We start from the raw sequence: 26,712 nt of genomic DNA, 5'->3' as shown, positions 1-26,712 counted from the left end.
CTACAGCAGAGGCCACTGTGTGGGTGCCTCAGCCAACGGTAGCCACACTTGAATCTGGCCAGAATGTTACCAGGTGTCTTGGAACAAAAAACTCTGCCCACCTCGTGCACTGCTACAAAACAAATCAGAAACACTCATCTAGGGCTTCCCTGGGGGCGCAGTGGTTGAGAGTCCGCCTGCTGATGCAGGGGACACGGGTTCGTGCCCCGGTCCGGTTGGATCCCACATGCCGCGGAGCGGCTGGGCCCGTGAGACATGGCCGCTCAGCCTGCACGTCTGGAGCCTGTGCTCCGCAACGGGAAGGGCCGCAACAGTGAGGCCCGCATACCGCAAAACAAAAACAAAAACAAACACTCATCTAAAAAAGCATATCCCCTGTGATCCCTTAATTCTATTTGCAAGAATTAACTTTTGGCTATTCCTGCACAAGTGTACCGAGATGCCTGCTCTAGAATATTCTTTCCAGTACTCTTATAGTAGCAGAAGACTATTGATAGCCTAGATTAGTCATTAACCGGGAACTACTCATGTATTTATGGACAGGCCCACGATCCTTTATATGTCATTTTTTTAGAAGCAAAACCAGATCTGAACTGACATGAAATTTAAAGTCTTGATTTACCCCACATAGTATGAATATTCTTATTTGCCTACAGATATATTAACATATTTGATTATAGAGTGCTGACCCAGGCCATAGTGGGATGGTATTACTTTCTAAATTCTAAAAAAATGAAACACATTTGGCCCCAAAGATTTCATATAAAGGATTGTGTTTCTGTGGATTCACAGTGGAGTGCTAGGCAGCCATAAAAAAGAATGGATGAGGGACTTCCCTAGCGGTACAGCAGTTAAGATTCCACACTCCCAATGCAGGGGGCCCGGGTTCAATCCCTGGTTGGGGAACTAGATCCCCCATGCCGCAACTAAAGATCCTGTCTGCCGCAACTAAGACCCGGCGCAGCCAAATAAATTAAAAAAAAAAAAAAAAAAAGAATGGTTGAGGTTTGTACTATAGAATGTTTTCTAAGACATGTTGTTAAGTGAAAAGAAAAATCCAGAACAATGTGTATTGCATGCTATCATTGTGTTCAAAGGCGGGGGTAGAGGTAAGGGCAGAGGGGATAGATAGAATATTTCTGGAAGGACACAAGAAATTGATTTCAATGGTTGTCTCTTGGGGGGGCAACCGGGGGGCTAATGTTGAGTACCGTACCCCCTCAGTGCCCTTTAGCATCGATTAGCCAGGTTGATTAGACTCTCTCTCTGGCCTCTGAGCTGAAAGAAGGAACAGCTGGGAGAGAGGAGCATAAAGACGACAATGAGGTACAGGGAGGGACCAGAGGGGAGCAGAGGCGTGTCCGTGGCGGCACACGGAGCGGTTGTTGGGATAGCCCCCTCCCTGGAGGCACCCTGGATCCTGGCCTCCCTCCTTTGCTGTGTTCCCCTGAGAACCCAGTCTCCTCCCTTGCTTGGCAAGATGAAAGGCATCTCTAGTCTTTGCACCACTAGGCTCTGCTTAATAGCAGGAAGTGTTCGTATGTGTGCACGTGCCCGTGTGCACCCTTATGCGTGCGTGCAAAGGGAAGGCTTAACATTTTCTAGGTGGTTGAGTTAAACGACTTTTTCAGTCCTGTACAGAGTGAGCTCAGCAGAGGGTGCCGTCAGGAGCATTCTGCAGAATCTCCCATCAGCTGCACAAGGAGGCAGTCCACCATCACAGAAGGCCTTCAGAGTGGTTTACAGTGGGGGCCCCAGAGCTAGCCTGCCTGGGGCTCGCTTGCCTAGGGGCGCACAGCCAGGAGCCTGGACAGCTGGAATGAGCCTAAAGTCCAGCTGAAGCAATGGAGACCCCTTCAGTACTAAGTGAAATTGTGCTGCCTTTTCCTTCCAAGGCCGTGACTTGTCTCTCCGTTGAATTCTAAGGAATGATTACAATTATGTAGCAACCAACATGTACGGAATGTTTACTACGTGCTATGCTAGGCACTTTATTACTGCCTTGACTCTGTATACTGAGTCTCCAAGGTGGGAATTATCAAATCAGGTGTGAGGGGTCAAGAGACTCATCCAAGGTCACCTGACAAGGATTTGAGACAGCAGCCCATTGTGGGCACTAATTCACAGAGTTGCCTGGGGCCTCCATGCCTCTGTGCAGTAGCAGAACATGTCCCCAGCGCCATGTCTGTGAGCCCCAAGGTGCCATGGCCATCAGTGTGGACCCTAGTGATGGGTGGGGGGTGATGAATAAAGATTTCTTCCTCCACTGCGGTTTCCTGGTTTTTTTCTTTTTTTAACACTGTATAATAAATTTACTTTCTAATGATTTTTGAGTAAACTACAATGACCACGATTTCAAAACCATTAATAATTCATGACCAAGGGCCATAAACACTATATAATCTCTTGCTAGAGAAGAAGTGGAGAATACTTTTACCAGCTCCTTCAAAAGTATCTACCGACTTCAAGCCAACCATCAAAAGTACATTTTTTCAGAAATGACTGTAACCCTTCCAAAACCTTGGTTAAAGCCGCCTCTTCCAGGAAGTCTTCTCTCTCTCCTCCAGCACCCACTGGGGCTTTAACTGGGTCTCCTCTGTGCTGGCTGTCATTCTCTGCTATGATCTGTGCCTGTCTGTGTCTGTGACAGGGCTTGAGAACCGAAGCATCCTTGGTGCAGGGCAGGCATGCAGTGCGTGGGGAAGCACTGAGAACCAGGGGTTACTTAATAACCCATAAAATGCTGGTTCTTATCCATGGTTGCACATCGGAAGCACTTGGGAAGATTAAAAAATTCTGATGCCCGGGTCACACCCCCAGACATTCTGATTTAACTGGTTTGGAAAGAGGCCTGGACATGGGGGTATTTAATAGCTCCCCGGTGACTCTAACGTGCTGCAACGTTTGTGAACTGGTGACATCAAGCACCCAGCACAGGGCCTGGCAGCATGTGGGTGCTGATACCTGCTTGTTGTTGAGCAGGTGGGGGGTCGGGGGGGACAGGGAGGGTCCCATCAAAAGGGGGATATGTCCTCATCAGAAGCCATTGCCCACTGTTATAGGAATATTCCTTATAGGAATAAGGAAGGACTCAGTGTTGTCATTCTCCATTTTTCCAGAGAAGCCAGAAGTCAGCATTTTAATGTGAAATCTCCTAATTTTTGAATGCAGCTCCCTAATTTTTAAAAACTGTAGTAGGGTATGGGCCCAATAAAACACATCTTTGGGCTGAATGTGGCCTGGCAGGCTCACCGAGAACTTCCCATCCTCCCTTTGCTGTGCTGGCCCATGACCATGCAGGATGGTACCCAATCCCCACCCAGGATGGAAACTGCACATCCACCTGCCAAGGTGTGAGCTGGCCCGTATACCCTACCTCCGAAGGAACATGATGAGTGTCCTTGTCTGCCTGTTCTAAGCAGCTTGTCTTTTCCTTGCCTTTCGCAAGGACAAAGCTTCCTCTATACCTGGCATCCTGTGTGAGCACAGAGTATCAGGAAGTGCAGATTTCACAGACGACGGGGGGGGGGGGGGGGGGGGGGGGGGGGCGGCGGGGAAGGATGTGGAAAGAGGAGGTGGGTGGAAAGACATGTTATAATATATCAAGATGAGCATCCTGGCAGCTTGCTATTAGTTTCTTTCTCTTGTTTTTCTAACCACACGAAAGCCTTGTTAAGAAAGCACTCTCTTTCAGAGGGCCTGAAACCATTTTAAACATCTTTCAGGGTTAAACTCAGATGTTGTGATAAACAACCCCACTCTCCCTTTTCCCTCATTCAAGCATTTTTCAGAAGAGTGATCTGAAATGCTCTCGGGTGACTGGAATGATGGGAGTAGCCGGGAAAGCGGCAATTAGGGGAGTCCTGTTGCCAAGGAGAGAGAGGAGGGGAGGGAAAAAGTATCTCTGCTAGTTACCGGCTGCCCTGCTCCATCATGTTTCCAGAGAATTTCTTAATGTGGATAAATCGGATGCTGTCATTCTGCAACCAGAGGCCTCAGGCTTAAACAATTCATTCCTGGCCTCGGGGGACTGGTCCCCACTCTTGGTTACTTTTTTAAAAAATAAATTTATTTTTAATTTTTATTTATTTTTGGCTACATTGGGTCTTTGTTGCTACGGGCGGTCTTCCTCTAGGTGCAGCGAGCGGGGGCTACTCTTCGTTTTGGTGCACGGGCTTCGCATTGGGATGGCTTCTCTTGCTGCGGAGCACGGGCTCTAGGCACATGGGCTTCAGTAGTTGCAGCATGCGGGCTCAGTAGTGTGGCATGCACGCCCTAGAGTGCAGGCTCAGTAGTTGTGGAGCACGGGCTTAGATGCTCTGCAGCATGTGGGATCTTCCCGGATCAGGGACTGAACCCATGTCCCCTGCACTGGCAGGCCGATTCTTAACTACTGCACTACGAGGGAAGTCCCTCACTCTTGGTTACTTAATCGAGGGAGACCTGGTGCCTGCAGGTCTGCGCTCACTCCCATTGTGGCTCCTCCACCTTGAGGTTTCTGGAAGGACTTTGTGGAGACAAGGACACCTGCTCCTGCCTCCAGAAAAACGCCTCCACCAGAAAGGAGTGGGAAAACCCACCCTGGTTCAGCTTCTAGAGTGTCCACTGGGGCTGACATGGAGGTCTTTGCAGCAGCATCCAAGTTCCTAAGTTATCTCCCAGCCCTCATCCCAGGCAGGTTGATCCAAGAAGGAGGAAAGCCACACTGGCTCTTCTGGCTACAGCTGAGAAAGGAGGCAACAGGAGACAGGATGAAAGTCACAGCAAAGCACACAAGGCCCTTTGCAAGCCAACACTGACCTGCCTCCTCAGAGCTGGCTGGGGTGAGGCCAACACCGAGGAAGCAGAGCCATGAGCTGCAGACAGAAGGATCAAGTCTAGTGGCCATTTTTGAGCCGCTGGACCCAGCTGAGCCAGAGAAATTCCCTTTTGTCTTTGGAATCAGGTCAGTTTACAGTCAAGAGTGTGAGTACTTAGGTGTCGACGAATTTCAGGATTGGTTGATACTGATGATGAGCAAGAAGGCTTCACACTCCTGCTCCCATCAGCCGCTAGGTAAGACTCAAATGTAAACTCCCACAAGCTTGGGTCTTGATTGAAGGGCCCTTCAGTAATTCATGGGTCCTAACTGCCACTTCCCACCTCAGGCTCAATGATCTTGCAGCTTTCCTTATTCATATATCTCTGCCTTTGTATACTTATTTTTTAAATGTATTTATTTATTTATTTTTGGCTGAGTTGGGTCTTCGTTGCTGCGCGCGGGCTTTCTCTAGTTGGGGCGAGCGGGGGCTACTCTTTGTTGCGGTGCGTGGGCTTCTCATTGCGGTGGCTTCTCTTGTTGTGGAGCATGGGCTCTAGGCGCATGGGCTTCAGTAGTTATGGCTCGCGGGCTCTAGAGTGCAGGCTCAGTAGTTGTGGCGCAGAGACTTAGTTGCTCCACAGCATGTGGGATCTTCACGGACCAGGGCTTGAACCTATGTCCCCTGCATTGGCAGGCGGATTCTTAACCACTGTGCAACCAGGGAAGTCCCATCTCTCTGCCTTTGACCATGCTATTTACTTGGCCTGGAAAACGACTCACCCTCAAGAGTTGGTCTTTACATCCGCTTTTCTGCAAAGCCTTTCTTGATACTACTGGCAGAGGTAGGTGACCCTTTTTCCGTATTGAAATCCCACTCTTTGTCCTTCTCTCCCTGTACTGGCACTCTCACACTGTATTGTAATGATCTCATTGCACATCCCTTCCAACTACGCCGTGCACACCCTGAGTCAAGGACTGTCTCTCATCCCTCCCTTAGTCCTGGCCCTGGTGCCCAGCACAGCGCAGGTGGGCTCAGTGTGGTAAATTTCAAAAATTTCAAGAATGTGGTATATTTCAATATTTTGTAGCTCTTCCCATTAAGAGGTGAGGCCTATTCCCCCACCCCTTGAACCTGCATTGACCTTGTGATTTGCTTTAAAGAACAGAAAGTGGCAGAAGTGACACCATGCCAGTGCTGAGCCTAGAGCTCAGGAGATCCTGCCTCTTCCAATCTCATGCTCTTGAACCCCTGAGCCCCCATGTGAACAAACCTGGCTGGCTTGCTGGAGGATGGGAGAACATTGGAGGAGAACTAAAGCACCCTAACTGATGTTCAGGCAGCCCCAGGGCAACACCTCTGTTAACTGCAGATGCATAAGTGAGCCCAGCTGAGGTCAGCAGAGCCTGGCCCATCAGCAGAACTGCCTGGGGAAGCTGAGCTCAGATGACTGACCCTCAGAATCATGAACTAAATCTGTGGTTGTTTTGAGTCACTAAAATCTGGGTGACTTGTTACACAGCCAAAGCTAACTGATACATTCAGTAAGAGATTATTACTATAAGTGACACTGGGTTGATAACTCCAGTTGAGAATGAGAGAAAAGAACAGGAGATCCAGGGATACTTAATCACCAGCCCACTCCCTCAGGTCTCTTTAAATAGAGTTGCCTCCCACCTGCCCTCCCCAGTGACTCATTTACCTCCTTTTTCTCCCGGGACCGGCTTCTCTCAGCCTTCTGCAGAGTCTGACCTGTAGCTGTTCAAAAGCAGAAACAGAGATTAAGGCTGTTTTAAAACAGCTAGTTTATCACCACAAAAGCTTTTTATTTGCAAACCTAATAGATGGGACCAATCGCAATCAAGTGATTTTAAGAAAATGTAGCCTATTATGATAATGGGAAAATGGCATACTCTTGAAATAGACCAACGGCAATGAAATGGTATTTCACACACTCATATTATTTGACTGTAATGAACAAAGCCTCCACTCTTTAATCTGGAACATTATCTGCACTCTGCAAGGGCTGACAGACTAGTTTTTCCCAGTCGAATTACATTTTTATTAAATTGGAGTTATATAAAATGCCTTCCACTGTGCACATACACATAACCTTTGAAGAGTGTGTGCCAATACACTGCACCAAACCCCCAAACTCGCCACATAGGTTCTGGTGCAGATGTGAATTAGCAGTAATCACCTGCATTTCACATGATGGGGCAATTTCAGAGAGAATTGTTGCTTTTCTCAGAAAACTAGAAAACTAACATTGAAGTTATGCATACATTTCACAGATGGACATCAGAATGTTTAAATATGCTGTTCCAAGTGCAGTTTTTACAACTTCGATGGAAGTGTCCATTATAAAAGGAATCCTTGATGGGAAATTAATGGATCGCCTTGGTTTTAAAACATAAGATGCGAGCCTCGCTGCACGTTGCCAGTGTGTCTCCCAAATTGTCCAGCTTCACTCTCAGGTGGCTATTTTCTAGAGTGCCACAACCATATGTCCCATTAGCCAGGAGCACTCTGAAGGCAGCAACAAAAAGGCTTAGTGATGACTTATTGAGAGGCGAGAGATGGGGACCGAGTCTGAGAGGAAAGATGCTTGTCTTTGGATGAGGTCACTTGCAGAGGGGCTCACAGATAGTGATAAAGCTCAGGTCAAGGGATGATGCTCTTTCCAAAAATGTGAGAATAAGGGAAAGAGCAAAGGTCCAAAGATGAACTTCTGGCACTGGCCAAACTTGGGGCCAATACATAAGAGGATGTAGAGAAGAGGCTGCTATTTATAGGAGACCCCGGGATGTACAGTATCATGGTATGGTAGACATCTTTGGGGGTATCTGCTCAGCTCATAATGACACCCTAGACTGCTCCCTTCTCTCTTTTCTTCCTCCCCATCACCACAGTGGGGTCCTGTGGCAGCCATGACTGTACATGACGCCATACCCTGAACTTCATATGCTGCACTGGGTATGGGCACTTGACCCAGTTGCAGCCAATCAGAATCCCAGCCCCTAACACTGAAATTGATTCTGAGAGAGAGAATAGAGGGCCGGAGCAGGGCTACCTCCATGTGTGAGCAGCCACCAGCCACTGGCCTTGGGGACAGACTAACACAGAATGCCAAGACAGAATGAACAGATCTGAAACCAACTTCATGCTTGCCTTTGTGTTCCACAGACACCCACTTAGATTAGGTTCTCTCTGTGTGTGTGTCTGTTGCCTCTTTTTTTGCCTTAAGACAAAGAAGCTAGGGTTTAAAGATGAAAAAGAACCCAGGAAAAGATACCACTGTGATGGGGGATGTCGATAGTGGGGGAGGTTTTACATACGTGGACAGGGGGTATATGAGAACTCTCTGTACTTTCCACTCAATTTCGCTATGAACCTAAATCTGCTCCATAAAATAAAGTTGATTAACAACAACAAAAAAAAAGCCCGGGATTTAGGGATCAGGTGATCCGGGTTGTTGTCAATCTTATCGTGACCTCCTGATCCCTGATGCTCTAGGGCAGGAGCTTGGGTGGATAGCTCCCCCAAACCCTCATCCACACCTGCTCTGGCTGTCAGTCAAGGCCTCAGGGTAGGCCCTAAGGTCGACCAGAGAGGATGACATACCAGGTAGTAGGCCACGCAATGCAGGGCCAGGACCTGGGAGGTGGGTCTGGAGCTGGAAGGGCGCAGAGCAGGCTGGAGGGCAGGAATGCTGTGCTGGCAGGCCAGGGTGCTCTAGTGGCAGAAGCAGTGTTGAGGCAAGTAAGACGTCAGCAGAGGCAAGTAAGACGTCAGCAGAGCCAAGAAAAGCCCAGAGCAAGGGTAGGGAGCGGGAGGGAAACAGTGCTAGTTCGGGGGTGAACACGGCAGACCCCAGGGTCCGGCTGAGGCCCTTCCTGTTCTGGTCAGACTCATGCCTGGGGATCCAGTCCAGTGGATCGCTGACCAGTTATGAGATCTTAGATAACTCACGAGATCCAACAGGTTCTCTATGGGCCATATTTTGTTCCTATTTTTTTAAAATGAGGATTAGACTGAATCATCTCTGGGTTTGCTTTCCATCTCTAAAGTTCTTTTATACTAATAAAGAACAGTAAAAAAAAAAAAAAGATTCAGGTGAGCCATAAAAAGAAAATATTAATGTAAAGAACAGAGAGCTTAACCACTGAAATTTGCAAGCAAATCTCTCTACTGGAGTTAATTAGAAGCTCCTTTATTCATTAAATTGGAAAATAATTTGCTTATTTTCCAATGAAGATAATTCACTCTAATTATGCACATTTGTTATCGAATGCCTCTGTCCTCGCCCCACTGAGCCCCTCTCTCCTCCAGGTAGCTCGACATGGAGACGACTCCTTCTCCCCAAGGACAGAAGGGACCAGGTTACACTGTGCCTGTCTACTGCACTTAGCTTCTCTGAGTAGCTAGCTTCCTACCTAGATCTCATTTTATCCTCACAGCGACTTAGGGAGGGGTAAGAAGGTGACATTAATATCAATATATGCTGCTTGCAAAATTAAGGGGGTGTTCCTCTGCATTTTGCAAGGTGACCTGCCAGCTTCAGCCAGGAAACAATAAATAAGGCCACATGTAAATACCACGTGTACACCTCACTTTAGAAAACAGATGTGTGCCTGGGGAAAAGAAAAAGGGACTGCATGGAATTGTCGTAAATATAATACCGGTCTCCCACTTAGGATTTCAGAGAGATTTTATCTGCACTTAGAATTAATTTTCAGTGGTCAGAAGATTCTGACACTTTCGTTTTACTTTGCTCTGGATGCAGATAATAATATTCATCACTACCATTTAGAGGGAAGTTGTGTCTTCCTTGGATGTTAGCTTCTGAAGTCCTCAGGCACGGGAAAATCAGTGTCAAAATTCCCCTTGGGGAAAAAAAAAAAATTCCCCTTGAAAAAGAGCCTTAAACCTCCTGTAAAGTACAGCCTCCAGGACACAGATTTTATATCCACTGCTGTTGACTAATGTGCACGTGTAATATCTGGTGCATTTGGAAATGCATGGTACGTGGTAAAATACACATGCAAAATATAATTTTACGGTATTTCTAATTAAGCTATTGATATTGTAATTATTCCCTCTGTTTTTCATCTTGGGGTAGGAGAGGGCGGGGGCGGGGATGGTGGCAAGAACCAGGCACTGAGCTCCTGAAGCTTAAACCCTTAGTTGATATAGCTCCACTGTACCAGACACCTGCTATGGTCCAGGTTCTATGCACAGGCTTCATCTCCTGCATCCTCACAGACACTCCTTTAGATCAGGGGTCAATAAACTTTTTCTGTAAAGGCCCAGAGAGTAAATATTTTTTTAGTTTATAGACCATAAAGTCATGAGGTTATAAGGTCTCTGGTGCAACTACTCAACTCTGCCACTGGAGCGTGAAAACAGCCATAGACAATATGTAAACAAATGGGTGCGGCTGTGTTCCAATAAAACTTTATTCACAAAAACAGGCAGCAAGCCAGATATGGTGCCCAGGCTGTAGTTTGCTGACTCTTGTTTCAGGTGGACAGAGCTATTCCCATTAGAACAAGCCAATGAAGAAATGAGAAACAAACTGAGGGTGAGTGATTGAGCTGCTTACTCAAGGCCAGAGAAGGGTAGCTTGTAGGTGGTCAGGCTCAGTGTGCTCCCAATGGCCATCATCACCAGCACCAGCACCAGCGCCAGCATCACTATCATCATCATCATTACCACATGAGCTCACCTTAGTCAGGGTTTCTTATGTGCCAGGCACTGAGCTCCAAGCTAAGTACATGAACCAACCCATGTACTCTTTTCTTTTTTTTAATTAATTAATTATTTCATTTTTTGGCTGCGTTGGGTCTTCGTTGCTGCACACGGGCTTTCTCTAGTTACGGCGAGAGGGGGCTACTCTTCGTTGCAGTGCACGGGCTTCTCATTGTCATGGCTTCTCTTATTGCCGAGCATGGGCTCTAGGCACGCAGGCTTCGGTAGTTGTGGCACGTGGGCTCAGTAGTTGTGGCTTGCAGGCTCCTGAGCACAGGCTCAGTGTTTGTGGCGCACGGGCTTAGCTGCTCCGCGGCATGTGGGATCTTCCCGGGCCAGGGCTCGAACCCATGTCCCTTGCACTGGCAGGCAGATTCTTAACCACTGCGCCACCAGGGAAGCCCCTCATGTACTCTTTATAGCTACTTTATGAAATAGGTACTATTATTATCCCACTTGTCCAAGGTGGGCACGGAGACCCAAAGAGGTTAGGAAACTTGCCTAATATCACACAGCTAGTGAGTATAGGAGCCTGGATTTGAATCGGAGTAGTTTCGCTCCAGAGCCTGCACTCCTAACCACTAGAATACACTGCCCCTCGGTCAGGTTAAAGACAAGTCTGAGAAGGCCAGCATGTACTAGAGAGGGAGTCTGACTTAAGGATTTCTTTCTGTGATGCAGCTTTTTAATGTACTTTGGACTCCTAGAGTAATTAATAAGGGGATTAGAACAAAATGATTCCCCAAGGGTCAAGGAAAATGGAGTTCTCCATTAGCCAGAAAACTGCCATTAAGTGCCAAATGTGGAAAGGCAGGTTGGCATTAGACACTCACGCCCATCCACTCAGGTACAATGCTCAGCCTTGGCAAGCAGGGTTGGGCTTTGGAGAATAAAGGCAACTCAGCGGAAATCCAAGACCATGCAGGGACCTCCCCATCGAAAAGGAGTTTTAAATGAAGAACTTGTTTCTCCCAACTGGGGTGATGGTGCTTCTACTAGGTTACTAAAACGAGCTTATTTCTTCTGCAGTCCAAATATAAGGGCTCACCCTGTTCTCATTTTATATATCTATGTAATTTAGTTCAAATGGCAAATATCCCAGAGATGCCACTTAATCTTACCCATTGGATTGGCAAAATTCCAGAGGTTTGACAATGTACTGTTGGCAAGATCTGGGAAGCAGGCATTTTCAAGCACTGCTGGGAGAAATATAAAATGATACAGGCTCTGTGGAGGGGATCTCGGCAATATCTTCAAAAAGGCTTTTGGCAGTATCCCTTTAAGCTAGCAATATCACTTATAGGAACCTACCGGGAAGAAATAGCTCCACAAATAGGAAACAAATGCATGCACAAGGTATTCACTGCATCATAATTTGCAATGGAAAATATTAGAAGTGACCTATAAGTCTATCACAGTGGGGACTGGCTGGATCCACACAACGGAAATGGAATACTGAGTGAAAGAATGGCAAGCTGGTAATATGACCATATGTTAAATGAACTCAAGGGGGAGATAGTTGACGTAGTATGCAATTTTTTCTCTACGAAAGAGGGAAAATAAGAATATATGCTCCTGGGACTTCCCTGGTGGCGCAGTGGTTAAGAATCCGCCTGCCAGTGCAGGGGTCATGGGTTCAATCCCTGGTCCAGGAAGACCCCACATGCCGCAGAGCAACTAAGCCCATGCGCCACAACTACTGAGCCTGCGCTCTAGAGCCTGTGAGCCACAACTACTGAGCCCATGCACCTAGAGCCCGTGCTCTGCAACAAGAGAAGCCACTGCAATGAGAAGCCCGCGCACCGCAACGAAGAGTAGCCACCACCTGCTGCAACTAGAGAAAGCCCGCGTGCAGCAACAAAGACCAGATGCGATCAAAAATAAATAAATAAAATAAATTTTTTTAAAAACAAAAAACACCTATAAAAACAGATTTCTCTAAAAAAAATGGTACAAATGAACTTATATATAAAGAAAGGAATATATGCTCGTATTGGTTCTGTTTGTACAAAGAACCACCTGGAAGGCACATGCCCAAGAGCGACTTCTCAATGTAAACTTTTTATATTGTTTTTATTTTTGAATGATTTAGTTGGAACTTCTTCCTACTCAAGAAACTAAAATAAACTTAAAACATTAAATGTGGGGCTTCCCTGGTGGCGCAGTGGTTGAGAGTCCGCCTGCTGATGCAGGGGACATGGGTTCGTGCCCCGGTCCGGGAAGATCCCACGTGCCGCGCAGAGCGGCTGGGACCCTGAGCCGTGGCCGCTGGGCCTGCACGTCCGGAGCCTATGCCCTGCAACGGGAGAGGCTGCGGCAGTGAGAGGCCTGTGTACCGCAAAAAAAAAAAAAAAAAAAAACATTAAATGTCCAAAAGGGCTAGTTCAGATTTTTTAAAAATATAGTGAGAAACGCTGTGGACACTCCCACCTAAGGTCCAAGGGTGTGGTCTGCCGGAGGGAGACAAGAGTAGCCGCCATGGACCTCGGGACCCCGAAGCATGCTCGAAAGGACAGTATTTTCGGAGGACAAGCTGCCTTCTTTTAAGAGATCAGTCTGTAATGTGTGAGAGTTAAGAATGAAATGATGACAAAATATGGTTCCTGGACATTGAAACAACAGTTTCTGAGCTAAGCCAGTAGGCTGGTGGTGACCTGCTCGTTTACTTGAGGGCTAAGTTTTTTTTATGAAACGTCTAGACAAGATGAGAAAGGAAAAAGAAAAAAAGGAAAGGAAGATTGAGACCTGTCCAGATGGCTTGTCTGGAACTCGTGGTTTCCTAGTGTTTACCGGGCATGGTCAGGTTCCTCGCCAGGTGATAGTTCTTGGGATTCCCTCACTAGCATATGCAACAACAAAGCCACGAGGCTCAGAGGAGCAGAGTAACTTGCCCAAGGTCACAGAGCAATGAAGAGAAAGAACTGGGGTTAAGAAGCCATCAGCTAGCTGCTAATCCCGTGTTCACTACATCCTGTGGCCCGCCTGCCTGCACACCTTCTTCACCTCCAGGAATGCCAGAGCTCCAGCCCCACTGGCCTTTCTACGCCACCCCACACCCACCTTCAGCCCCATCCCAGCCTCCTGAACCTACAGCCTCTGCGGAGACACGTGTGGCAGGGTGGGGACAGGGCAGTCTGGCAAGCACCTGCCCAGCCTAAAGAGGAAGCACTATTCGTCTCCAGCTGCAGGTTTCCAGGCAGGAACGTGGGCTCAGTTTTGTTGGGTGAGATTTTTCCAGAGAAGTCCAGTTGTATGAGAAAGCTTCTAATCTTTAAATGTTGACAAGTAATTAAAAATTTTTTTAGAGCTCTGGACAGGCCCAACAAAAGAGGCCTCTAGTTTCCAACCTAGTAGACAACTAGGCAGAAGATGGGAAAATCTCCCACTCCTCCCGTTATTTCCTTAACTCAATGCCATGGACCCTTTTTGGGGAGGGGGAAGCAAGACCTCGTTAAGGAAATATCATCATTAGAACAGAATCTATTAGACAAAGAGCATGACTGTTTGGGAGCCAAGTAAACAAACACTGGCTCTGAGACACATTTTTCTCTTCAAATACTTCACGTTCGCCTCCAGGCTGGTTCTGGGCCTTTAAGTTACATCCTGTCTTCTGAAAGCCTGAAACAATATCCCTGTCACTCTTCCTTTGCATTTTCTGTATAACTCAAATTCCCAGGGCCCAGTTTACTGCCAAATTACCTGAGATAACCAAGTCATGCTAAGACTCTCTTTTCCTTTCCAAACCTAAACAGCAGCTGGCAGCTAGAAATGGTTATTTATAACCTGCACACCGTTCGGCGCATTTGCTTGGTTTAGAAATGCTTAGCCGTGCATTCTTCAGCCAGCTTCATAATCAGATGAGAGCCTGGGGACGATGCTGTGCGGTGGCTGAGAGGCTAGGCTCTGGGTCAGCCTGTCTCACTCAGCCACTAATTACCTGTTTGGGAATCCTAAGAGTTCCAATTCCATTTTTAGGGTTAAGATAGTACACGTCAAACACTTAGAACACTGCCCTGCACATAGTAGGTACTCAGCAGTTAGCAGTTTCCTTCCGCAGAAACAGCTGTTTGTGGATCTGAGGGAGTTCCACTGAACTCTGCTGCCCAAACATATCCTGAATCTGCTCCTTCCTCTCAGTCACCCCTTTGTGTGCCCTGTCATCTTTCCAATAGCCACCTGATAGGTCTCCACCCTCCACTATTGCTGGCTTTTCCCACTGCAGCCATCGAAAAATAAGGCCAGTAAGTCCAAGTGATGACACCTGCCTGCCTGACCATCCTCTGGTGTATTTCACTTTGTACATTTCCCTTTTCCCTCCCTCACATTCACACCTCTGCAGCCCCCAGTCTTTCTTCTGCACCTTGGACTCAGGATCCATTCCTGCCTCCGGGCCTTTGTCCTCATCCCCCTAGGTCTTCTCATGCTGGCTCCTTCTCATCAATCAGATCTCAGCTTAAAGGGACCCACTTGCTCAGAGTGGGCTAGCCCCCAATCCTCCCTACTTCAATCTTCTGTATAGCACTTATCTGATCTTTATTTGCTGATGTAGTCTGCCTGCCTCACTAGATATCAGCTTTGTGGAATCAGAGGCTGCTTGTCTGGCTTTTTTATCACTGAATTTCCACACCTGGAACGGTGCCTGAAATGGAGTAGGCGTCGGTAGACATTTCTGAAATCGATGAATGAGTGAATGACCAAATTTCTGGATGGACAATGCTGGAAGGGCAGGAGGCATGATTATGAACTGCTGTAAAGACTTCATCTTCTCTTGCAATGTGCTTTCCTGACCCTTTCCCCCTGCTCTTTCTGGGATGGTGAAATGAAATATGACAAAGTAAGTTTAATACACCATTGGAGCGCACAGCAACGAAGACCCAACATAGCCAAAAAGAAATTAAGTTTAAAAAAAATACACCATTGGAGATAATTGGAAAATATTGATTTTTTTCATTTGAAAGAGTGAAGATTAGCAAATGCCACACATCTGTAATCTAATCAGTGGTCTACGTGATGACACGCTTCCCAGGCTAAAATGGACTTTGATCTACCTCTGTATCCATCATACAAGCTCCCAAACGCACTCCCACTCCAAACCCCACCCAGCCCTCTCCTCCCATATCCCAGCTCCCCATAGAACACAAGTGAGGACACTGACCGCATTTGTGGAAATATGTGTATGTGTGTGTATATCCAAATTCAAGTATCTTTTGAGTATTTTCATCCCCCTCCAAAAAATGATCAGCCAAACAATCTTGGAAAACATGAGACTGGTTCATGAGATCCCCGGAATCCTAAGGAAAAAGATGCATTTGTTCCTCTGATAGTTAATTGTTACTGAGAGCCTATTAAGTGCTGGGCACCATTCTAAGGGCTTTAGATAGGATGAATTCACTTGGTTCTCAGAGCAGCCCTATGGGAAGGTCCTACCGTTACCGAGTCCAAGCTTGCTCTGCTCGCCGCACAACAGGCCAATAAGTTGGAGATGAGGTGTTGAGGCAAGGGGTATGACTTTATAAGGAAAGCCAGCAGACCAAGAAAATGACAGACTAATGTCTCAAAATAACCATCTTATGGGGTCTGGATGCCAGTTTCTTTTATAGAATCAGAGAGGGAAGTAACGTAAAAAGGCATAATAGAGAGGGAGAGGTGGTGAGGAAGTAAAGTAAAAAGGGCCATCAGTCTTGCAAAACATCTCCTGGAATGGCCAGCTTTGGTGAGGGGACGTGTTAATTTCAGCCATTCACAGGTAGGCAGGGTCAGATTGTCTCCCTGTGAGCTGAACAAAGGCACTTTAGTCCAACTTTCAGGCAGAGGGGCAGAGTTCCCTGAGTCAGGCCATTGTGTATGATTATAACAAAAGCAATGAAAAGCAGAGGTTAAAGTCAAAGAAACATAAACATGGAGTCCGATTTAGCTCTTCCCAGTTACACTCTATTAATCTCCGTTTTACAATTTAAGAGTCTAGGTACTGAGATGAAGTAACTAACGCCCCTCCCCCAGCCGGGATCACGTGGCTGAGAAGAGGAGAAGCCCTTTTTTTTTTTTTTCTTTTGCGGTACGCGGGCCTCTCACTGCTGTGGCCTCTCCTGTTGCGGAGCACAGGTTCCGGACGCGCAGGCGCAGCGGCCATGGCTCACGGGCCCAGCCGCTGCGCGGCATGTGGGATCTTCCCGAACCGGGGCATGAACCCGCATCGGCAGGCGGACTCTCAACCACTGCGCCACCAGGGAAGCCCCTCGAAGCCCTTTTGACTAACTCCATGAGCTCGGCTCCTTCCACTCCTTTCCAGGATGAGGAAGGCTCAGGTGAGCATCAACATGAAGAGAGGGAGAGGAGAGTCTAAATTCTTGGCCCTGGTTTTCATAGTTCCACTCTGCAGGCTTAAAATGAAATCTCCATCCCAGTGGAGGCAGTAGGCAGAACTTCTGCTGCGCAGGCTCATTACGAGAAAGGCTTTGTGGTATGGGTAGGGGTGCCGGACTGAAAGCGATCTGAGCCTTGTTCACCTGCTCTTGGGCTGCCCATCGGAGGCCCCGTGCCTCGGCCTCCACATCTGATAAATAACAGTGATCAGACTACATCCAAAGTCACTCGCTGGCTGAACCCAGCCCATATACATTTGTCTGGTCTCCAAACTGTTAAGAAAGATTTTTTTTTTTTTTCCCAGCCAACATTTAAAGCTTGGGAGATGATGAGATGATGTCACATTTAAAAATCCTGAGTTCTGGATTCTTTTGAAAAACTGAAAAATCTGTCAACACAGGACCTGCGTTCCTGTCTGGCAGCCATTGTCAGGAGCTGAGGGCAATGCCCACCAGATGGCATGGTGCCCTCCCATCCCTCCCCGTTCCCCAGTTGCCTCCCTATCACAGAGGTCAAGTCCAAGTTGCCGTTATCGGCAGGTCCGAGGTTTTTCCCTACAGTAAAGATGCAAGTGAAGGTTCATGTGTCCACGTCTCCAGCAAGAGTGAATCAACATCATTATCAAAAGTACTTAACACGTGTACTTCTCATGTGCCAACCCCTGATCTAAGGGCTTGGCAGCTACTAATGTATTTAATTCTCACAACAACCCTAGGAGGTGAATACATTTATTATCTCTATTGTATAGATGACAGAGAGATGGAGGAAGACACGTACTTCAAGAAATTAGTAGAGGGACTTCCCTGGTGGCACAGTGGTTAAGAATCCGCCTGCCAATGCAGGGGGCACGGGTTCGACCCCTGGTCCGGGAAGACCCCACATGCCACGGAGCAACTAAGCCCGTGCACCATCACTACTGAGCCTGCATGCTGCAACTACTGAAGCCCATGCGCCCTAGAGCCTGTGCTCTGCAACAAGAGAAGCCACCACAATGAGAAGCCCGCGCAACGCAATGAAGAGTAGCCCTCGCTCGCCGCAACTAGAGAAAGCCTACACCAAACAACGAAGATCCAACACAGCCAAAACTAAATTAATTAATTAAAAAAATTAGTATACAACATATTTCTTTAGGAAATTCCCAGATATGCAAAGTGTATTTAGGTGTTGAAAAAGCCCCACGCAAATCAGCATAATGAAATAAACCCTGGCCACTGCCGCCATTATATTACCTGCCCGGTCCCTGCAGGCTTCTAAACTTATGACCTCTCTACAGGATCCTCAGTGTTCTGAGATATATCAGCATTCTCCAAATGGGATCCTGGACTAGATCTGTCAGTCCCTTCCAGCTCTAACCTTCTGTGATTTTATGTCGGTTCATACAATGTATCTAATTAGTTTGGGACCCTCTGGAGTGGAAACACACACACACAATGCATTGCAAGTTCACTTAGAGTTTAGAAAAGTGTTGTAGTCCCTGCAGGGGACCTGTGGTTGGTGACTAGACATCTGTGATATTCCAACTTCCTGCCAGGTGCTGCATTCACCTGTAACTTTCCTATCCCCTAAGGACATAAGTCAGGGGCTGTGTCTGGAGAATCCATCAGCTAAGGGTGGTCAAGGTATAATAGCATCGGACTCCAAAATGAGTCGGGAGGTAGGAGTGACAGTGACTTTACTGGGATAGGGAATGGGGGAGCATAAGAGTGCCAACTGAAAAGCTGAGGAAGAACAAAATAAAACTAGAGGCTCTGGGGTATAGTAAAGGTAGCTAGGCTAGAGTATATTATTAGGACTGCATTGAATTGCTGCAAAGGACAGAGTCTGGAGGAACCATACTTGTCCACCAGAGAAAGAAAAACCAGCTGAGGTCTCTGGAACTTCGCCTGGAGGCTTGTCTACAAGGGCTTTTTCTCTGCTTAATGGAGACCAGCCAGCAATTCACTAAGGAACAAATGGATTCATCTCTTTCCTGGTTACAATGTCAACCCAGCAAACACTCATGGGCATCTCCCTGTGCCAGTCCTTGGGCCAAGTGTTGGGCAGGCAAAGGAACAAGAATGTATCTCTACCCACAGAGGAGAAAGGCGTGGAGCCCAGTACCTGTGATACAGCACCATGCCTGAGAGGCCACAGGATTCCATGGCGTGGGAGGAATTAAGACTGCAGGTGATGTTACTCACAGTAATCTACAGTGTGAAAGTGACATGAAAGAAGGGCACGGTTGGCAGGGAGCACAGCAAAGGCGAGGCAGGGAGGTGGGCAAGGGTACGGGGTGCTCAAGAGACGGCCAGCTTTCTGAGGTGGCTTGGCTAGGGGCTGAAATCACAGATGCCTCTAGGGTCAGGCCAGTATTCTCAATGCAAGAAGTAAACACTTAATGACTGGCACCACCAGCCAGAAGACTGACTCAAACTGTTATCACATGCCCAAGGTCAAGGGGGTGGCCACTGGGGCTGTGTGGGAAGGCAGGTCTACACAGCCCCAGGGCTAAAGCTCCCTTTCATCAAGAGACTGAAATGTCCAGGTTTTTATGGGGAATTATTATTTTTAAATGTGGGAAAACACATCTGTGGACCCAGTTCAGCCCAGTATAAAACCTCTGGGCATGAGAGTGGGTGGGTGAGTGTCTAAAGATGAAGAGGGAGACCAACAGAGGGATAGGGGAAAGGAGGGGGACTGCTTCCCCAGGGAAATTCTCCGATTAAAGGTGCTATGTCCACAAGGCAATTGTTAAGGTTACAAGGGTCAGGCTGTTCAAAACCCCATGGGGTGGACTTCCCTGGTGGTCCAGTGGTTTAGACTTTGCCTCCCAATGCAGGGGTGAGGTTCCATCCCTGGTTGGGGAGCTAAGATCCCACATGCCTAGCGGCCAAAAAACCAAAACCTGAAAGAGAAGCAATATTGTAACAAATTCAATAAAGACTTTAAAAATAGTCCCTTTAAAAATAGTCCACATGAAAAAAATCTTAAAAAAAACACAAAAAAACCCATGGGTCACCAGTAGTCAGTCCAGTGGTATTAACGGATGCTTTTTTTTTTTTTTTTTTTTTTTTTTGCGGTACGCGGGCCTCTCACTGTTGTGGCCTCTCCCGTTGCGGCGCACAGGCTCCAGACGCACAGGCTCAGTGGCCATGGCTCACGGGCCCAGCTGCTCCGCGGCATGTGGGATCTTCCCGGACCGGGGCACGAACCCGCAACCCCAGCATAAGGCAGGCGGACTCTCAACCACTGCGCCACCAGGGAAGCCCCAACGGATGCTTTCTTATTCCTACATGAAGTGCTCTGTGAACAGCTCCAAGTTCCTCCTTCCAACCAACCATGTTGCTCCTTGTAAGCCCCTCCTACGTGGACAGAGGAGCAGCCACAGGGTCAGATCCAGGAGGGAGCTGAGAAAGTAGTAGAGGACAGTGTCTTAAACCAGCCTAACAGGCAAGCCTCACCCGCAGACTCACTCCCCAGGTGTGAGAACCTGGCCACACACTGGCAGGGACAGGGCTGGGCTGGGTCTTTGATGACACACTAGAGTGTAGACTTTATTCAGCTGAGTCCCGCTTCTGCCACCAACTAGCTGTATGGTGTAAAATGAGCACAATTACAGCATCATATTGAGCTGTCTGAAGGACCAAACTGGGTCTTCTACAGCAGAAGTTGGCAAACTTCTCCTGTGAAGGGCCAGACAGTAAATATTTTTGGCTTTGGGGGCCATCTGTTCCCTGTCACGAGTCAGCTCTGCCACTGAAATATGAAAACTGCCATAGAGTGTTGGCGTGCATTTGTACGCAAATAGGTGTGGCTGTGTTCCAATAAAACTTTATTTACAAAAGCCAGCAGTGGACCAGAGTGCTTTGGGTGTGGGGAAGACCTTTACAAATGTTATCTTCCGGGGACCCCCATGTTGGACTATAGTTATCTGTTTATGTCTGGCTTTCTCACTCGACTATGAAGTTCTTCAGTGAAGAGAATATATCCCCCCCCACTTTTTTTTTTTCCAGATTAAAACTAAAAGAACAAGTAAAGCACAGTATGGCACACAATGAAGTACGTAGAGGTTTTCAAAATTGTCCCAGTTAATACTAGAGCAGGACTGTAACTTCAAATGCCTTCAGAGGGGACTTCCCTGGTGGTCCAGTGGCTAAGACTCCATGCTCCCAACACAGAGGGCCTGGGTTCAGTTCCTGGTCAGGGCACTAGATCCTACAGGCCACAACTAAGAGTTCGCACGCCACAACTGAAGATCCCCGCATGCAACAACGAAGATCCCGCATGTCGCAACCAAACCCGGCACAGCCAGATAGATAGATAGATAGATAAATAAATATTAAAAAAAAAAAAAAGCCTACTGGGGCCCAGGCAGGTACCAGAGGCAATGAGGGAAGCCAGCCAGGTAGAGGCTGTGATGGATTGGAAAGGGCACCTCCCTTCTAGGGGGCAGTCTCCACTTAGCTCCAGCTGAGGGAACTCTTGCCATGCAGAATTTCAATTCAGTGTTAACTTTATTGCTTTTTATTGAGATTGATAAATTGACTTTACTGATATTTTAAAGAAAACACCATAATCAGAGATTTATGAGAAATCTCCCAATTTTTCAATGTTGACAACTAATTCAAAAAATTAAAAACCATTATGGGCCAAATAAATATGCCCATGAGCTGACTCAGCCCAAGACTCTCAGTGTGCAACCTCTGATATGAAGACTTCATTTTTAAATTTGCTACATTTCTATTTTTTAGGGTTAAGAATTTTTAACTTACATGCTTTTGAAAAATCAACTTTAAAGAAAATTTGGAGAAGACTACAGTAAACTCCCATCTACACTTCACCTGGATTCAATCTAATTCATCTTGATATTTCTGGATCCCAGTGCACAGAAGGAGCTGAATGTGGTAACTGAAGGAATGCCCCCAAGAAAAATAAGCAAAACAGAGTGTGCCAAGTTCCTGCCAGCTAAAACGACAGGATGGAATGAATGCTGAGGAACGGCAAGGGAAAAGAAATCAATCAGATAAAAGGATGGAAGCAAAGGAGGAAGAACCGACACAAAGACTACATGGACCACATGTTTATTTTGCCTGCTGAATGCTTTCTATGTTTTATTTTTTTTTTGCTTGGTTTATTTTGAGTAGGAAGAGAAACAGACAAATCACCAGGAGCCCAGGTAAACACAACACAAGAACAGAAATGATCAGACAAGGTGACTGGACTTTCAGCAACACCTAACTAATTCAACCGTCACCCATTTTGCAGTTTGGGATTATTTAGACAAGCTAGGCTAAATTTCATCTTGGCATTATTAATTCTTTGAGAAAGTCTGCTAGGCAAATGAACAGTATAAACAGGGGAGACATTGAATACTTGCTCTGGGGGGAACCAAAGCAAACGCCTGGCTTTAAAATCCTTTCTAATTATCTCCATGTGCTGAACTTTTGTCTAATTATTATGTTCTTGGAAAGCTGAGTAGAATTTTTTTTTTCTCGGCCATCTCATATTTTAAAAGCAATGGGGGAAATTCAACTTTGACATAAAGGTGAACATTTACATAGGCAGGAGACTCACACATTGCCAATTTACTTTCATGTAAATAAACATAGGCAGGAGACTCACACATTGCCAATTTACTTTCATGTAAATAAACCATGTCAAACACTGGGTTTTCTTTTAAACAAAGAGTGAGCTAATTGCAAAGATTATGATTTGTTAGAGAGCTTCACCATGTCCCCTCCTTCCTCTTCTGTCAGGAATGCAGAAGAAGTCTGCACATTGGCAGGTAATGACAGCATCAGCTACCACATACGTGTGCTTTTTATACGCCAGACTTGGTGTTAAGTGCATTCATGCATTGTCTCATGGAATTCACAATAATAGATTCACCAACGGATGGGCACACAAAACAAGGTAAGCTTCATCATCATCTCCACTTTATTGACAGGAAAACTGAGTCTCAAAGAGGTCAGAGTACACCCCTGGGATTCAAATCCAGGGCTATGTGGTCTGCAAAACCTATGAATATTACACCACGCTGCATCGCAGAGCCAGATAGACCCTGCCAAGTCAAACCCAATGGGCCAGAAAAAATGTTGTGAAAAGCTATGCTGACTAGGACAGGAGGAATAAACCAAACTACAATCCAGTTTGGGGATACTTAGCAGACATTTAAGCTTTTGTGGGTTTAGGAAGTAAACATCTTTCTAACAAGGCTGGACTTGGCTTATCTATCTAGTTGGCTAGAATCAAAATTCATCACGGTATGCCTCACTTTACCCAATAGATATATGCCTGGAAAATTGTGCAGAGATCAAAGTTTTAAAAATTGCAAAGGAAAAAGGGATCCTTTGAATGCTAAATCTAATCTTAGGGCAAACACTTTCTTAGAACAAATTTTTCCTTTTTGTAACCAATCTGAAAATGGACAAATTCCTCCACTGGGCCATAATGCTCAGGAGCACTGAGATGATAACAGAACTGACTGAACAGACTTCTTGAAAATGGTCTACAGCAATGTTTCTCAAAGTGTGTTCCACAGATCCTGGGAGGAAGAGGGGTTCCCAAGGACAAGTATTATCTTCATCATAATTCGAAGACTGTTTCATTGTGTTGGTATTTGCACTGATGATGCAAAAGCAACAGTAGGTAAAACTGCTGATAGCTTGACTGGCTACAAGGCAGCGGCACCAAACTGTATCAGTAGTCATTATACTCTTTAGTGCCATGTGCTGACGATAAAACAAACAAAAAAACATTTTCACTTAAGAATGTCCTGATGAAAATTAAATAAAAATTAATTTTATTAAACCTGAACCCATGAGAACACATCTTTTAAATATCCTGTGTGAAAAAATGCAAAGTACACATAAAGCACTTCTGCTACAAGCCAAAGTACAACAGTTGATCCTACAAAACACTTGTGTGTTTAAGTTGCCAGCTGAAGTAGCCACATATTGTATCAAATGTCATGTTTACTTGAATGAACAACTAGTAGACAAACTATAGTTATTCAGACTTGAGTATCTGGCAGACATTTTCTTAAATACAAAAGTGAGCATGTCACTTCAAGGAAACAACTGATGGTATTTGTTGCCAATGATAAAATTCAAGCTTTCAAGTGAAAACAAGTAGGAAACTTGTTTCCAGTACTTTGAGTTTAATAGCTTCCCAGTACTTAAACTCTTTTTTTTTTTAAAAAGGGATACTAAGGAATGTGATTTTTTTGATATTGTGTAATGACATGCCATTTAATGTTGTATTTCCAATGTCAACATTTAGAAGATCTGCATAACTCAGTGAACTTTCCAAATGCCTAATGTTACGGAATCATACATGGGTAAACTATGCAATCAAAGGGTGAGATAGACCAATGGGCTTTAATGTAACACAGTACAAACAAAAGTTCACCAATATGGTTTCAGATGCCACATTGTGACTAACCTTTGAGAAATTACCACTTGCTAAGTTTCAGAATACTGTCAAAGAAGAATGTTTACAGCTATCTGAAAAGAATTAAAATACTCCCTGTTCCCCAAAAAAATGTCTGTGTGAGGCCCTATTTTCTTCAAATATATCAGCCAAAATAACAACACAACAGTTTGGTTGCTGGAGCAGAAACGAGTCTAGCTATTTCCTATTAAACCAGATATTAAAGAGATTTAAGAAACTCTAAAACAATATCATGCTTCCTACTAACCTTTCTGGTGGGAAACATAGCCACTTTTCAATAAAAAGTATTATTTATGTTCAGAAGTAATGCATATATTATTGCTTTTAAATGAGTTGATATATGTCTCAAGATTTTCTTGGCTTTAATTTCTGATATGGTAAATATCATAGATACAATACACACAAAGCTCTCTTGAGCTAAGAGCATAAAGGCATCCTGAGACCATTAAGATCTGAGTACTGCTGTTCTACAGCAACATTACATTGACCTTTCCACTGGGCAAACTGGTGAATGCCATTTTATACTACCTCAGAAGTACAAAGGGCAAAGATGTCTTTTAAGCACGTAACAGATTGTTCAATTAAAAATTTTTTCCACACTGTGTTAAGCAGATATCACAAAGGAACAACATTTCCCAGAAGTTAGGGATGGTGGTATAATGAGAAAAATTATGTGGATTCTGGCCGACTCTTCCCATTTATAAAATGAGATATCAGGGTAGCCTATTTTTAGAATCATAGAATTCTCTGATTCTTATGGGGATCCCTAAATGATGGCCCACAGGCTGCATCTGGCCTTCAGACTGATTGGCCATTGTGGCATTTTGAGAAGCACCCCAGGAAACTAACTGGTTGGAGCTGAGTGAGAAGCTTCCCTTTCAGAAAAGAAATTGACTTTTAATCAGAAAAGAAATTGACTTTTAATCACAGCCCAATCCAGCCCACCAGACCTGCCCCTGCAAATATCTGCATTTGCAACTTCTGGAATGAAGGGCTTCTAAAATCCCTTCCAAATCTCAAACTCCCTAATTCAGCTCCAGAGACAGTGTCCGGGTTCCTTACTCACTCTGTCACTTGACGACTTTGATTTGGGGCAAAAGATACTTCACTTCTCTGAGCCTCAGTGTCCTCATTTGTAAACTGGGATAACACTGACCTCAAAAGACTGTTATGAAGTTTATCGAGCTGCTTGACAACATTTAGAGTTCCGGGCACCGAACAGTATCATTAATATCAAAGCACAGAAAGAGTCTCCCCCGCATCCCCCTTACCAAGTCCCATCTCCCAGTAGCTGAAGACTGCATTCCCATGACGATGCTTACTTCCATACCAACTCCCGTATTCCACAGTTCCACGCCCCAGGACACACAAGAACCCCACCCCCCACCTCTATTTGTCTTTCCCACCCTAAACCCTGACAAACGGAATATTTCCTGCCACGTCAGTAAACAAAGGATGTCACAGTCCTCAGCAATTGCAGCCCACGAACCGGAGCCGGTGAGCCCTGAGGGAACTCAGGAAGGAAAGAATACCTGCCATCTAGCACCCATCAGACTGCGGCCACTCCCTACATACTGAACCCAAATAGCTGAGGTGCATATCAAAGGAATGATTTCTGAGAGCCCAGCCTCTTGCATCTTCCCATACATAGAAAAGCGCTAAATGCCTTAACTTGGGATATCTGGTTTTCTTTAATTAACAATAATCTTTCGACGTTCAGACTCTTGCATCTTCCCATACACAGAAAAGCGCTAAATTCCTTAACTTGGGATATCTGGTTTTCTTTAATTAACAATAATCTTTTGACGTTCACACTACCTGCCCTTTGTTGCAAAACTCCTATATATCCGGGCTCCCCCAACTTGCCTCCTCTGAGCAGTTCTCTCAGGATTACTTGAGATGCTGCCTAGCGGGGTTGAAGTTATAAAAACTCCCACCAAATGAAACATAACTCTCAACTTTTAGGTTGTGAATAATTTTTCAGTCGACAACCTTTACTCTGATGCCCTGCCCAGTACGGGGTTCCAACACAACCACAAGCAGCATAGTGACCAAATCACTGACCACTCCCCCCAGCCTCCTCTTCCCATCCCGGACCACTAAGGCTCCCTTTCCCTCAGACGGAGACCACGTTGGGTCAGGCAGTGGTGGTCCAGGGGTCTGTGGCCTAGGGCTCTGCCCGGGTCGGGGGGGCCCTCAGGAGGGATGGGAGAGTAACTGCCCGACCTCCCGGGGGGGCCCACGGGCACTCACCGTCCATCCCTAGAGGCGGCGGTTCCGGGTGCTCGAACCGGAAGCGGCCTCTACACTGTTTGCAGTTCCCCTGGTTACTGCGGGGTTCCGGACCAATGGCAATGGAGTTTTACGG

General features: G+C 46.1%; 1 protein-coding gene across 6 annotated transcripts in view; it reads right to left on the bottom strand.

Annotated features, from left to right (window-relative positions):
* The window catches only part of KIAA0556 (KIAA0556 ortholog), a 201,184-nt gene extending 174,523 nt beyond the window's left edge, over nucleotides 1–26,661 (bottom strand). For 2 of the 6 annotated variants that reach the window (XM_032604979.1, XM_032604982.1), the window contains exons 1-2: nucleotides 26,598–26,661; nucleotides 6,502–6,557 (exon numbers count right to left, since the gene is read on the bottom strand). In XM_032604979.1, coding sequence (XP_032460870.1) covers nucleotides 6,502–6,557; nucleotides 26,598–26,604 — 63 coding nt within the window. In that variant the 5' untranslated portion in view covers nucleotides 26,605–26,661. Of the gene's footprint in view, nucleotides 1–6,501; nucleotides 6,558–25,615; nucleotides 25,682–26,597 lie in introns of those variants that run through there. The other 4 variants (XM_032604984.1, XM_032604980.1, XM_032604978.1 and 1 more) reach the window with 4 other exon arrangements.
* Between the last annotated feature and the right edge of the window lie 51 nt (nucleotides 26,662–26,712).

The sequence above is a fragment of the Phocoena sinus genome, chromosome 15 (assembly GCF_008692025.1).
Source record: "Phocoena sinus isolate mPhoSin1 chromosome 15, mPhoSin1.pri, whole genome shotgun sequence".
Lineage (NCBI taxonomy): Eukaryota > Metazoa > Chordata > Mammalia > Artiodactyla > Phocoenidae > Phocoena > Phocoena sinus.
This window is presented reverse-complemented; position numbering and strand designations above follow the sequence as displayed.